Source organism: Protopterus annectens, chromosome 9.part0 (genome assembly GCF_019279795.1).
Source record: "Protopterus annectens isolate FY-2018-M chromosome 9.part0, PAN1.0, whole genome shotgun sequence".
Classification (NCBI taxonomy): Eukaryota; Metazoa; Chordata; order Ceratodontiformes; family Protopteridae; genus Protopterus; species Protopterus annectens.
In genome coordinates, this window is record NC_056743.1 from 1,031,601,746 (window position 1) to 1,031,616,640 (window position 14,895).

Consider the following 14,895-nt stretch of genomic DNA (forward strand, 5'->3'; position numbering starts at 1 on the left):
CAGTCATTACACTTGGGTTATCCTGCTGTCAGGCGGTCCAGCAGTCGGCCAGAGTTCCAAAGTCTTGGCCCGGCGTCGGTTGCTGTCGCTTCTTCCCTGACGTCAGTGCGCTAGGGGTATACAAGATGCAGCCGACACCATTGTCTTCAGTTTTTCTTGCCCCAGATGTCAGGTGCCCCCAAATATGTAGGCAATACATATTGCTAATAAAACATACATAAAAAGTAAAACCAAAAACTTCAGTTACCAGCAAATACACCACATAGGTAATATAGGGTAGAAAAGTGTAGATAAGTCCCAGCTAAGAAAGAGGGGATGGAGGGAGGGTAACCTGGACTGCAGCAGTGAAGACACTCGAACATCTACATTTATGGTAGGTACAAAACTGCACTATGTTCATCGTGTTTCACTGCTGCAGTCATTACACTTGGGTTGAATCCCAAAGCTGAGGTTGGGTGGCTGGTTCTATAGAGGATTTAGGGTGGCAATGAGGCCCTGCAGCACTGCAGTGGCAAAGCCAGCTCTGGATCTAGAATAAAGAGGCAAGTGATAATGCTTGGTAAAGGTGTGCACTGAACTCCAAGTTGCAGCTTCCAAGATATCTTTGTTAGGTACTCCTCTAAGGTAGGCAGTTGAAGTGGCTGTTGCCCTGGTGGAATGTGGCCTAATGTTACTAGGTACAGGTTTCCCATGCTGTGTGTAGCAGAAACGGATAGTGTCCTATCCACTTTGAAATGGTCTGCTTTGATATAGCCTTTCCCTGTGATCCTGCAGCATATGCTACAAACAATTGCTCAGTTTTTCTGAAAGCTTTTGTTTTGTCCAAGTAGAAACGTAACTGTGTATGTCCAGTGAATGCAGAAGTCTCTCCCCTTTATTCTGGGGATTTGGATAAAAAGTTGGCAAGTGAATAGTTTGGTTAAGAGCCACACTGAATACTACCTTTGGCATAAATGAAGGGTTTGTTCGTAAAGAAACCCTGTCTTGGTGTAAAATGATGAAGGGCTCCACTGCCATTAGTGCCTGTAACTCTGAGACTCTTCGTGCTGAGGTTATTGCCAGAAGCAGAGCAGTTTTCCATGACACATATTTTAATTCTGCTGAACTGGCTGGCTCAAAAGGAGGTAAAGTTAGTTTTTCTAAGACAAAATTGAGGTCCCAAGTTGGTGTTGGTGCTCTCCGGGGCGGTCTTATGTTTTTAGCCCCTCTGAGGTACTGTTTTAGCAATGGATGAGTGAAAATAGGAGGATCTGTGTTGTAATGAGCCGAGATGGCAGAGGCGTGGATCTTAATGGATGAAAAGGATAGTCCTTTGTCCAGCATCTCAGTTAAGTATTGTAATATCTGAGGAATATTTGGGACAACAGGGTCAAAACTTTGAGCCTGGTTCCAGGCACAGAATCTCTTCCACTTTTCTGAATAAGATTTCCTGGTGCTAGGCCTCCTGGCCTCCAAAATGACATCCATAACAGCTTTAGAGAGAGGTGTTGTCTGCTTGACTAAGGAATCTGCCATGCAGCCAGGTTTAAGGTTTTGAGCTGACTGTGCAGGATCTGATTGTTTTGTTGAGTCAGAAGGTGTGGAGTTTGAGGTAAAATCCTTGGTGGGCCTTGAGCTAAGTTCTTTAAGAGTGGGTACCAGTGCTGGCATGGCCAGTCTGGGGCAATCAGGATCATCTGTGGTTTTTCTTTTCTGGCTTTTAGGAGTACCTTTGAAAGGAGAGGCAGTGGTGGGAAGGCATAAACTTTTAGGCTTTTCCAGCTGAAGGAGAGAGCATCCACTTTCCATGCTTGTGCATGATAAGTCCTTGTGCAGAATTTTTGTAGTTGGCAATTCATTGGGGAGGCAAAAAGATCTATGTCTGGGCACCCCCATTTTTGCGTTATCATGCTGAATACTTGTGGATTTGAGGATCCATGATGTTTCTGCTTAAGTCGTCTGCCAGAGTATTTTTCTTTCCTGGCAGGAATTGAGCTTGCACATGAACTTGATAGGACAGAGCTGTGTTCCACAAGGTCATGGCTTGTCTGCATAGGGGATAAGAATGAGTGCCCCCTTGTTTGTTTATGTACCACATAACTGTGGTGTTGTCTTGTCTTTAATAATAGTTGTCCTGGATGCAGAAGGTCCATGAAAGCTGTTAGGGCTTTTTGCACAGCTAACATCTCTTTTTGATTGATGTGAAGATGCATTTGGTCTGCGGCCAAATTGCCCCGAACACATTTTCCTGCCATGTGTGCTCCCCAGGCGTAATCTGAAGCATCTGTTGTTAGTGTTTGCCTAGCTGTGGGTAGAAGGAAAGGCTGTCCCTTGTTGAGGCGACATGCCTGTGCCCACCATCGAAACTCCTGTTGTAGGCAGGGAATTAGTGGTATTACTGCTTCCAAACTGTGGCAGTGTTGAGTCCAAACACTTTTTAGGTACCATTGTAATTTCCTCATATGCAGTCTGGCATATGGAATTAGTAGTATGCAGGATGCCATGAATCCCAAGGTTTGCAGAATTTTTCTTGCAGGGAGTTGTTTTTTTGTTGCCATCAATTGAAAGTACTGAGTCATTTGTCCTTGCTTGTCTGGCGTGAGATAAGCCATCTGGGCCGCTGTATTTAAGCTAGCACCCAGGAATATTATCTCTTGTGAGGGCAATAGTTTTGACTTCTTTTCATTTACTGTTTAGCAACCTTTTTACAAACGCCAGATGCTTTAGAAGAATGTCCTTGCTCTCTGCTTGAATAAGGCAGTCGTCCAAGTATGGATATATTTGAATTCCTTTTTGTCTGCAAAATGCAATTACTGGTGCCAGACACTTTGTGAAGACCCTAGGCGCAGTAGATAAGCCAAAGGGCAGTGCAGAGAATTGGTAATGCATTGAACCAGCTATGAATCTGAGGTATCTTCTGCAATTTTGTCTGATCGGGACATGCAGTTATGCCTCTGAGGTCCAAAGTAACAAGCCAAGCCTTCTTGCCCAGCATGGGTAGAAGCTGCTGTAGTGTCAACATTTTGAATTTCGGAACATCCAGTTAAGTATTTAGAGTAGAAAGGTCTAGTATGGGTCTCCAGGCTTTGTCCTTTCTGGGGACCAGAAAAAGTCTTGAGTAAAATCCTTGTCCTTGTTCCTGTTGTGGCACTTTTTGAATAGCTCTCATGTCCATGAGGGCTGTAATTTGGTTTTGTGCCTCTGCCCATTGATTTTGTGGCAGGTGTGGCATTCCTTTTAACCTTGGTAGAGTGTGAAAGTGGAACCTGTAACCTTGATACAATATTCAGAACCCATTTGTCTTGGGTGACTATATGCCAATTCTGAGAAAAAAGTGCTAGTTTTCCCCCTAAGGGAGCTGCCAAAAGGTATGTGCTTGGCATTCGAAGGGGGAAGTCATTGGGACTGTTTCCTATAAGGTTATGACTTGTCTTCACCTCCTTTTGGGGTTGAAGCACCCCACTGTCGTGGTCTGTAAGAGCCTTGGGGCTGAGATCTGCCTCTTGGGCATCTGTATCTGCCTCTTTGTGGTCTGTCTGACATTGGAAAGGACCAATTCTTTGAAGGCCAATTTCTGCTAAATCGAGGTGGCTGTACCTGTAAGAAATCCTTCACTGTTTGCATAGATTTTGCCTTATCCTCCATTTTCTTTAATACCTCTTCTGTCTTAACACCAAATAAAATATCCTGCTGTAAAGGAGCATCTAATAATTTTGCCTTAACATGATCAGGTAAACCTTGTTCTTTTAACAAAGCATGCCTTCGAATCACAGATCCTGTAACTGCTGCTCTACAAGAAGCCTCTAATGAATCAAAACCACATTGCAGAGTAGGTTTTCCCACTTGTTCAGCTGCATGCAATAAATCCTGCATTTTCTTATAGTCAGGATGTTCTGAACATGTAAGCATTTTCTGTTTTAACAGAGACATTAAATATTGCTGTATTTAAGCATGTGAAACTGGCAATTTAGAGCTCTCACTGCTAAAGTTGCAGAAGTGTCAACTTTCTTCCCCCATCCGTCTAATGCTCTAGAATCCCTGTCAGAGGGAACTGGATTTTTAGCCGTGGAAGCCTTTACCCCTTTGGGACCCTGGGAAATAGTTTCTGGGTCAGCAGCAGGGTTTTTATAAAGAAATTTGTGAGAGTCAGGGACTCTAATACCAGTCTGGCTTGACTGGAGCAGGTGGCAAAGAATCAGGATTTAAACTGGATTCAGAGAACACATCATCCACAATATCTAGCACTGGCGGAATAGCAAGGGGCCTGTGCTGAGGCAATAAAATAAAGTCTCTGAGCCTTTTCTTGGCTTCTGAGTAATCCTGGCCCTCCCAATGGAAATGTTCCCTCATGGTATATAAAGTTTCCCCAAAAGAGTAATCCTCAGGAGGAGAGGCTGAAGGAATTGATTCTTCAGCATTAGAGTCCTCATAGGGGGGTAAGGAGTATCCTTGGTCTGAAGAGGAATCAGAAGAAATGGAAACCTGGTCAGAGGAATCATAGTCTGTATCCTGCCTAGGCCTTTTATCAGGAGGGGGATGGGAACCCCTGATCAGAGTAATTAAGTCTTCGGCCATTTTGAGCATCTATTTTTTAGGCATGGAGGCCTGTCCAGGTGAATGCTGTACTTGCTTCTTTGTCTTTAATGGAGTTTTAGACTTGGCTGTAGTTTTTATGGTAAACTGTGAAGGTCTGAAAACACCCTCAGAAGCCGATGCCTGCTCAGTGGCTCCGGACCCATCTGAAGGGTTAGTTTCCGTAGGCCCATCACCTTGAGTATCCAGAGGCCTAGACATCTCCACGTGGGAGACTGAGGCGGCCTGTGGCTCTGAGGTAGTGGGTGTCAGGGGCTGCGAAAACACCTGAGAACCGGCGACAGGCCTAGAGGAGGCTTCATCATCAGTTTTGGGCCTCGGATGCCTGTCCTTATACTTGTCCTTGCGGTTTTTGTGTATTCCGGTCGTCGGTTGTTCCGATGGCATGGTATAATTAAACCTTCGGCCAAAGTAACGGCGAGCAAAATCAAACCAACGTTTAATAGTGCGTTTGTTAAATCTAGCACAAAACCGACAACTAGTGACGTTGTGATCTGGGCCTAGGCATGGAATACAGTAAGAATGAAAATCCTTATGAGGTATTTACTTCCCACAAGAAATACAATTATTAACTTTTACTGACATCGGTCTGAGGCAAGAAAAAGTTTCCCCAACGGGGTACTTAGCTTTATTGAAGACTTCGGTTCTGAAATTCGAATTGAAAATCTCAGGAGTCGGCCGACCGGCACTTGTGAACTGCTTTTGCTTTGGGCACCGCGCGGCAAGAAAAACTGAAGAAAATGTCGTCGGCTGCATCTTATATACCCCTGGCGCACTGACGTCAGGGAAGAAGCGACAGCAACCGATGCCGGACCAAGACTTTGGAACTCTGGCTGACTGTGGGACCGCCTGATGGCAGGATAACCCAAGTGTAATGACTGCAGCAGTGAAACACGATGAACATCATGCAGTTTCCTGTACCATATTTAAAGATATACACACCCCCATATGCTACGTTTCAGCCTACGGAGAAAAAAACGTGATCTATTACATATGGGCAGAAATCCTTTATAAGACAGCAAAAGGGAAGTCAGATTATACAACAGCACCATTCATGCCACGTGTACACACGAGAGGTCTCCTCCAAATCACCACACCTGTTCATTCCCTTTCTAAAATAAGAAGTTATGTACCTACCATAACGTTCCATGTTAGTTGTCTTCTCTCGCCTTCTTTCTTGCTTGATGGGTTCGGAGACGAGGGATCGGCTCCGAACCCATCAAGCAAGAATGAAGGCGAGATTGACAACTTAACATTACATATTTTAGAAGCTATACATAATGGTTTAAAAATGCTTCTCTCTCTCTCCTTACTTCCCTATCTCCTCATCAGATCTGGGCAGAAGTCAGTCTTTGCCATTAAATTACTTACTACAGAGCAGACTACCTTTTTAACTGCTTTTCAAACATTTGCTACCCCTGAATATCAGTTTCACCACTTCCTATCAGTGCATTAAAAATTTTTACTATTGCGGTATCTTTTGCGTTCTCTTACTTCTCCACAAAATTTGATTTCTCAGTCTTGTTTACAATACTTGGCACCTTATTTTTTCATACTTACTGAATTATGCACTTTGTTCTAGCTGAGCTGCTTAATAAATTAAGTACACATTCTAAACTGTACCATTTTGGGGGCTTGCACTTAACTATGTTGTACTTGGTTGCAGTAGCTTTCAAATACTTGCACTCTACACCTTTTTATAGGATGCTTGTTAAAAATTACTGTTGCTACTAGCACACAACTTTCTGAAGCATATGAACTGGAAAAATATAATCAAGTGCACTTACTTTGGAGTGGACTTGCTTAGAGTAGACTTCATGCGTTGTGACAACGAGCTAGATGAAGGTGTCTTGACAATCTGCTGCTCTGGAGTGGTTAGTGGGCCCAGCATGCTGACTGAAAAGGATACATACGATTTACTCATTAACAATAAACCACATTTCTTTAGCCATTCGGGAAACATCCCATTACTTAAATTTCTATAAAAACAACTCAGGCAAACATTATTGTTAAATATTTATTTTTCCTTGATTAATATGAAACAAGATTTCAGAATTCAGGCCTCCTATGCATAAGTTTTTCTTTCTTCCATTCACAATGAATCCTGTGAATGAATTGAGTCAATTTGAAACTCCCTGGTACATTTTACATAAAATTCTAATGCTGAATAAATATGGTAGACAATTTTTCTCATTACATTAACAACCCAGAAAGACGAGACACTATGAACTACTCCATCAACATGGTTGAAGGGCATAAAAAGGAACTACTTACGATCTGCTTGAAAAAGACAGCTGTATAAATCTTTCCAAGGGCCACATAACTGTATTCCTGATTAACAACTGTTAAATACCAGAAAAATATTTTTCCATAACAGGCCAAAAATGTGTGCATCCCTTCACAATATTTCACTTTGTGGAAGAAAGGAAGCAGCAGTGCTTGACATATTTGACAGAAACATGAATTTATAAAGGACTAGCCTGTATTAGACCATGCCGAATGGCCCAACCCCAAAACATTTAAAAAGTACATCTTTGATAAGGAGAAACCACCTTACTCACTTTTAAAGTCTGGAGTTTTGGGAGTAGAATATGCATTGGAATTTTCAATGACATGGGGATTAATGTTCTCCTGCTCCACCATCATAAACTGGCTCCAGTAATCAACAGGTAATGCCAGCAGACGCTCAACAACCTTAAAAAAAAACAAGAGTTTTAGATACTAGTTAAGAGGAAGCATAAACAAACATGAAATCAGCTGGAAAGAGCTACGCTGTAGTACAATCCCTCTAACTGAATACATTTATCTTCTCTAAGGAACTCGGATATGACCCAGACCTTCAATCTTTCATTCAAGTCCACTACATTAAACAGTAACACAAGCATCCCACCATTACAAGCAGCTTTAAATTATTTAAAAAATGCTCACCAAAATCCTACCAACGCAGTCAACTGCTTTTGCCAAACTTTTTTTCCAAACACAAAGGAAACACACAGTAGATCATGACACAGCTATTATGCTTTAAAACTGATTCTTACCAAGACAGAATAATTTTATAAATAAAAAATGCATATCACTCTGGCATTTAAAAACTAAGCCAGATTTAGAACAGTTAAGTGATCGTTTTGTGGTTTTTTAATGTACAATGACTAAAGGGATTTCCAGTAGTAATGCAGAGACAACATATCCCTAGGTTATCTTTCTTGGAATATAATTAACTGGTAATGTGAACAGTGTGTAACCCAAGAATTATAGTTAATGGTGTGAACTGATGAACGTTATCCTACCATACAAATCTGTTTTAATTCAGAATACTTCATCTTTTTTTAATATTTTAAGGACCAACACAACAAAAGTCTGGTAAAATAAGAAACTGCTATCAAAAGTGCAACTGTAACAAAGGTACAACATTTCTGCCATTATAATTTTGAGATCAATCAAAAAAGAACCAAAAGATGTATTTTTTGCTGACTGTATGTCCCAGGGTAGTCTGACTTAAACAGTCTATCACCGCACAGCTGGCCTGGCATTCAAAGCAATATGTCTGTAAGAGATTACATTGCTCTTGGAATGCAAGTAGGTTGCTAAGTTTCTCCTATACACTGTCAAATCTAATTACTCACACTGTTTCCTCTTCTGCTGAAGTTACCTGACTTCTCTTTTATTGTAAATATTTCAAATGCATAGCTGCTTGTCAGACTTGGCTACCGAGGACTATTTTTAATCATGGTTTGCTTCCTGGGGAAGGGTTGCAATTTTTCCTGGTTTCTTCATTTGGGGTAACTGGTGAAGTCAGGAGTGAAATGCAAATTTAATGAATTTTTAATAAAACAGTTTAGCTTCTGAAACATTTTTAGTGGTTCATCCTGGTTGGTTGCATTATACTAGCTAGTTAATGAAAATAAAGAAGTTACATACTCACCATAATGTTCCATCTGAGTAGCTGGACTTCATTTGTCATCAACTTGTAGGATGTCGGATCTGGACCGGATCAGAGACGGCAGCTTCACCAGCATCTGATCCGAGCTCCTCCCCTTACCCATAATACCCCTCCATCTCCTTCTTTCTCTCAGATCAAGTTTGCTATACCCCTCACAGGAACCCGATCCAAAAAACCTTCAATAACAAAGATAAACAAGAGAGCTGAAAGTCTCTCTCTCCTGCCTGCCAATGCAGAAAACATGAGAAGGTCAGGGGGAAGGAGGGGGAGGGGGGGCCAGTTGGTGACAAATGATGTCCAACTACTCAGATGGAACGTTATGGTGAGTACATAACTTCTTTATCTGAAGTAGTTGACTTCATTTGATCATCAACCTGTGGGACAGAGTCCCCAGCTACCAAAACCTTGGGTGGCCCTCATGGAAGGATATTTCGGAGCACCGCGGTGCCAAAGGATGCTCTCCCCCTGGAAACTATGTCCAATTTATAATGGGAAATGAAGGTGTGAAATGAGGACCAAGTAACCGCTGAACAAATATCATCTAAAGACACTCTAGACCAAAAGGCAGCTGACTTGGCCATGGACTTGATAGAATGAGCATTTATCCTACTCGAAAGAGACATACCTTTGTCTTTATAAACCTGAAGGATGCAAAGGGAAATCCATCTGGCAATGGTTACCTTAGAAACTGGTTTGCCCAGAAAGGGTGTAACAAAGGATACAAAAAAGTGATCAGACTTGCAAAAGGCTTTAGTCCTGTGTAAGTAGAAAAGTAGTTGCCTATGCAGGTCTAATAAATGTAATTTATATTCACCCCTATTCTGAAAATTTGGAAAGAAACCAGGTAAATTGATTAATATTTGTTTCAGAGGCCACTTTAGGCAAAAAGAGGGATTAGTATGAAGTGAAACCCTATCTTTATGAAAAATCATACACGGAGGTTTGACAGATAATGCCTGGAGTTCTAATACCCTCCTAGCAGAGGTAACAGCCACTAGAAAAGCTGTCTTCCAAGATAAAAATTTCAAATACACAGAAGCAGCAGGCTCAAAGGGTGGAGCAACCAAAGCTTGTAAAACTAGGGCAAGGTCCCAAGGAGGGGGTAGGATCTTTAACCGGGGGGGTCTTAAAAGAAATGTACCTTTAATAAAGGTTTTGCAAAGTCTGGAGGAAGCTAAAGAAGCCATGTTCTCATCTACATGGAAATTGGAAATGGCAGCCAGTTGAACTTTTACTGTGGATGAGCTGGCACCTTGCTGGAAAATGTATGCCAAGAACTCAAGGACCACTGGAACAGGAGCTGTGAAAGGATCCAAATCCCTCTGAGAAGCCCAGATAGAAAAACGCTTCCATTTGCTATGGCATATTTTCCTGGTAGATTATTTATGACTGCCACCAGAATAGTCGTAACTGGGGAAGACAGACTGGGAGACCTAGCAATCAACGGAACTGGAGCAGCCAAGCAGTGAGCTTCAGACTGCCTAGGTCTGCATGAGGGACCCTCGAGGGGTGTGAAATGAGATCCGGTATAGGATCCAAGATCCAAGGAGGAACTATCAGATGAGACCAAAGAAAGGGAAACCAGACTTGGCGAGGCCAGAATGGGGCAATGAGGATGACTCTACTCCCCAACCGGCGAGCCTTCTGGATAAATTTTGTCATGGGAGGTAAAGGGGGATAAGCATAAAGAAGACCGGGTGGCCAAGCATGGACCAGAGCGTCCCTTGGGAACTCCCCCTGTGGGGGGGATGAGAGCGAAGAACTCGCTGCACTTGGAATTGGAAGGAGATGCGAAGAGATTGCAGCAAGGCCGACTCCACTCGAGGAAGATCTGCTCCACTACATAAGGATTCAGAGACCACTCGTAAGGCATCAGGATAGTTCTGCTCAGTGTGTCCGCCAGTATGTTGGATCGACCCGGAATGTGCATCGCTACCAGAAAACGGTTGAAGATAGCCCATACCACCAATCTCATGGCCTCGCGACGAAGGGGATAAGATCTGGTCCCTCTCTGTTTGTTGATGTACCAGACCACTGACATGTTGTTCGTTAGAACTGCAATAGTTCCTAGATGAAGGAAGGCATGAAGTGCCTGTAATGCTAAGAAGACCGGCCTCACCTCTAGAACATTAATATGCAATTTGGTCTCGATCAGGGACCACGTGCCTTGGACTGTCCTGCCCGAGCAATGCCCCCCCCCCACCCTAGTTGGGAGGCATCCGTTATCGTGGCTTGGGGAGGGGCTGCTATAAAAGTTCGTCCCTCAATTAGATCTGAAGAGTGTATCCACCAGAGGAGGGACTGCCTGCAAGCATTGCTTATATGAGTCTGATACGTCAACGGTACATCTAGTAGTGACCATTGAACCACTAGTGTCCACTGTAGTACCTGAATATGCAGACGAGCATGGCAAGAAGCTCTCGTAAAACAGCCTCGGCTGGAGGAAGATGAGACTGAAAGATCACTGACACAGGACGTCGTAAGTTTCAAACTCTCTCTCTCGAGTTAGAAAGACCTTGGTTTGTAACGTATCTATTCTCGCTCCTATGTAGTCTAAGAGCTGAACAGGGTCTAGAGAAGACTTTGATAGGTTGATTGTAATGCTCAGCAAGTCTGACAATTTCAGGAAATAGTCTCTGGCCTGACAAAAGAGATGCCTGGTGGAAGCGGCAAGGAGCCAATCGTCAAGGTACAGGTAGACCTGTATCCCCTGAAGCCTGAGATGAGCTGCTACGAATGCCATGACCTTGGTGAACACCCTGGGGGCTGTGGTGAGATCGAAGGGTAGGGCTCGGAATTAATGGTGATTGGCCTCTAGCGAAAAGCGGAGGAACCACCTGGAGCGTCTGTGCATCTTTATATAGTAGTATGCATCCTGCAGATGATCTGAGAACATCCAGTCGTTCTCCTGCAGGTAAGCCAGGAAGGACTGTAGAGTGACCATCCGGAACTTCTCACTGGCAACTGACAGGTTCAGGCTGGAAAGGTCCAGAATTGGCATTAGGTCCCCATCTTTTTGGCACTAAAAAGAAGCTGGAATAGATGCATAATCCGGACTGATATTGGAGGACGGGCTGGATGACTTGTTTTCTGAGCAGCTTTTCTATTTTGAGTGCTGCTACCTCCCTTTGTGCGGGTGGAACATCCGGGAGTTGTTTTGGGGGGATGGGAGGAACCACAAAGGGAATGGTATAAACTCTGGATATTATTTGAAGCACCCAACCATCTGATGACACGGACTCCCATGCAGTATGGTGCCTAGAAAGACGACCCCCGACTACCTCCAGAGCAGAGCAGTCAGGCAACCTCTCAGCGCTGCTGAGAGGGCCTGCCCGAGAACAGTTCTCGAGCCCTGAAATTTCTCAGAGCCCACACCCATGTCTTTGGGCCGGCATCCGTCTTGTCCCCCTCTGCCTCTAGGGGAAGAGGAGTTCTGAGTGTCCCGTGGAACACTAAAACTTCTGGAACCACATCTTCTACTGCCCCCACTGACTCCTGGAAAAGGATCTTTGGGTGTTAGAGAAGCAGATCCCAATGGCAGACAGTGTCTTGCCATCCTTTTCAATCTGGACCAATGTCTCACAAACCGTCTTCCCAAACAAGGAAGAGACATCGTAAAAGGCATTCGCGAAAGATGCCTTAAAGGGTTCTGAAAACTGACATAGCCTGAGCCGGGCATGTCGCCTCATGGCAACGCCGGACCCGACCGCCCCTGTCGCTCTTTCAATGGCATGAGAAAGGGAGAGCATGGACGTATTACAAACCGCTTTGAGAGTGGCCATTCGTGCAGAGAATATGCGTTTATCCTTCGGTGACATGGACTCCAGGGGCGACTCAGTGAATTCCTTTACCAGGCTTCGCCCTCAGTCAGGTTACGTGAGCCAGATAATTCAGAGCCCTTATAGAAAAGATAGGTGAAGCATAAGTCCACTTTCCCAGACGGTCCATCGTCCTGGACTCTCGGCCAGAAGGATGGACAGAACTTTCCTGGGCTAGTTCTTTCTTAGTGGCAGCAGCCACCACCATGGTGTCCACTGGGGACCCCTTGCTCCCACTAAGGGCGTCTACAGGAGAGCTCAGGGTTGTTGGGTAAATTGGGGATTGGCTCCACAGTGTCCGGCTCCTTCCATGCCCTGGTGGTAATAAGGTCCACCAAGGGATCTGCGGGGGGTGGGGGGCACCCAGGAGGTAGATGGGCCCATGCCGAAGGCCTCCAGAAATGCTGACTCGTCCGAAGGCTTGGGGGCGGACCACCCCCCACTGGTGGAGAATTTTCATGATGTCTCCAAAGGAGACCTCGTCGGGGGTGATTTGGGGGAGCCTTCCCCTACCAAATCATTTTGTCAGTGAGGGATTCTGGAGAAGAGTCCAAGTGCCTCCTTTTGCAAGTTCGTTTGCGAGGAATCTCTTTGGTGGGACTCTCCGGAGAGGGCTCGCAAATTTCATGTGGTTCCTCAAGGGAAACCGTCTGGGGCACATCAAGCACGGGCTGTCCCTGTATGGGTAAAATGGCTGACGTTGCACCTAGAGGCGAGGGAGTCGGGGCAGTCTCAGAAAAGATGGTCAGGGACCTCGATTCATTGGAGAGAATCCTCTCCACCACATTGAAAACTGAGGAGAGAGCCTCCCAGGAGACAAATAAGGAGGCTGCTCTCCCTGGATCCGACGTGTAGATCGAAGCAGAGCCGGATGGAGCCTAAATGCCGAGGGGAGGGCCCTGACCAGACAACGTTGGTGCCAAAGGAGAAAGACCCAACCCCTCGGATCAAACGCCCAGGCTTTGGCTCCGACAGCCACTCGTATATGAAGTAGTTGGATCCGACATGCTCAAGGTAACGGCTGGCGTTGAGGTACTCAGTACCATCAGTGCCGACCCCCTGACTTCGGGAACTCTTGGATCCAAAAAAATTCCAATACCGGGGGTCGGACCGGAGAAGGAGATATCAAGGCAAAGAATCGAAGTGAGCTCCCTCCTCCAGAGGGAGAGGGGGCTGGCAAGACCTCCATCTGAATTTGGGTGTGAATAAACCTTCCCAGGAGACTAATAAGGAAGCTGCTCTCCCTGGATCCAACGTGGGGATAGAAGCAGAGCCGGATAAAGCCTAAATGCCGAGGGGAGGACCCTGACCAGACGTTGGTGCCAAAGGAGAAAGACCCAACCCCTCGGATCAAACGCCCAGGCTGCGGCTCCGAAGGCCACTCGTATCTGAACTAGCTGGATCAGACGTGCTCAAGGTAACAGCTGGCGTTGAGGTATTCAGTACTATCGTCGCCGACCCCCTGACTTCGGGACCTCTTGGATCCAAAAAAATTCCAATACCGGAGGTCGGACTGGAGAAGGAGATATCAAGTCAAATAATCAAAGTGAGCTCCCTCCTCCAGAGGGAGAGGGGGCTGGCAAGACCCCCATCTGAATTTGGGTGCGAATAAACCGTCGCATCATTGTCCATGTCCGCCTCACTCAAACGTCTGGTGGACTACAACGCCAACTCCTTCAGCAAGAATCTGGGTGATCAGAGCAGAGGAGAAACTGGCCTGGAAACAACCTGTTGTTTAGGAGAAGGACCCACTGGATCGGATCGGTCCGTTCCAGGGATCTCTTCCTCCCATTGTCTCTCTCTCTCTCTCTGTCTAGGTCTTTCTTCTCTCTTCTAGGCTCCCTGTCCCCAGGCCCATGTACCAAAGTTTGAGTCCCAGCCTCGGAGGGAGTGGAAGAGACTGCGGCTGAAAAAGCGGTCACGGCCATGACCGTAATAGAAGTGGAGGCAGCGCCTCTGAAATAGGGAGAAGTTCTTTAAAGATCAGTTTTGCCTTGCGATCATTCAGGGTCCTGGGGTTGAACCCCACACAAATAGGGCAGTCTGTGGAAAGATGGGCTGCCCCAAACACACCACACACAGTGTGTGGCCATCAGCCAGCGACAACTTATGGCCACACACTGGGCATTTACTGAAGACGCGTTTTGATTTCTGATCTGCCATGCCAACAAAGTAAAATACAAGGCAAAAGGCCTTAACCAGCCCGACTACACCACTAAAACACACTCACTAGCAAGGAGGGGGAAGGGAGAGAAGGCCTACTCTAACTACTACAGCAAAACTTTTTTTAAACAGAAACGAGACACAAAACGAAGGGGAGGTTAAGGAAAGGGAACCTGCCTGAACTAACAGCAATACTAACACCCAAAAATAGCCACAAACACACCTACGCCTGTAGCTCTGGGACCACGCTGGTTGGCAAAGCCGCGGAAAACGAGATCTGAAAGAAGGAAGAACATGGAGGGGTATTATGGGTAAGAGGAGGAGCTTGGAGCTCAGATAAGATGCTGGTGAAGCTGCCATCTCGGATCTGGTCCGGATGCGACATCCCACAGGTTGATGACC

At 45.3% G+C, this 14,895-nt stretch overlaps 1 protein-coding gene across 5 annotated transcripts in view; it reads right to left on the bottom strand.

The window, feature by feature from the left end:
• The window catches only part of RACGAP1 (Rac GTPase activating protein 1), a 1,182,394-nt gene that overhangs the window by 54,172 nt on the left and 1,113,327 nt on the right, over window positions 1-14,895 (bottom strand). For all 5 annotated transcript variants that reach the window (XM_044083830.1, XM_044083828.1, XM_044083831.1 and 2 more), the window contains 2 exons: window positions 7,134-7,266; window positions 6,360-6,468 (listed from right to left, as the gene is read on the bottom strand). In XM_044083830.1, the coding sequence (XP_043939765.1) occupies window positions 6,360-6,468; window positions 7,134-7,266 (242 nt within the window). The remainder of the gene's footprint in view (window positions 1-6,359; window positions 6,469-7,133; window positions 7,267-14,895) is intronic.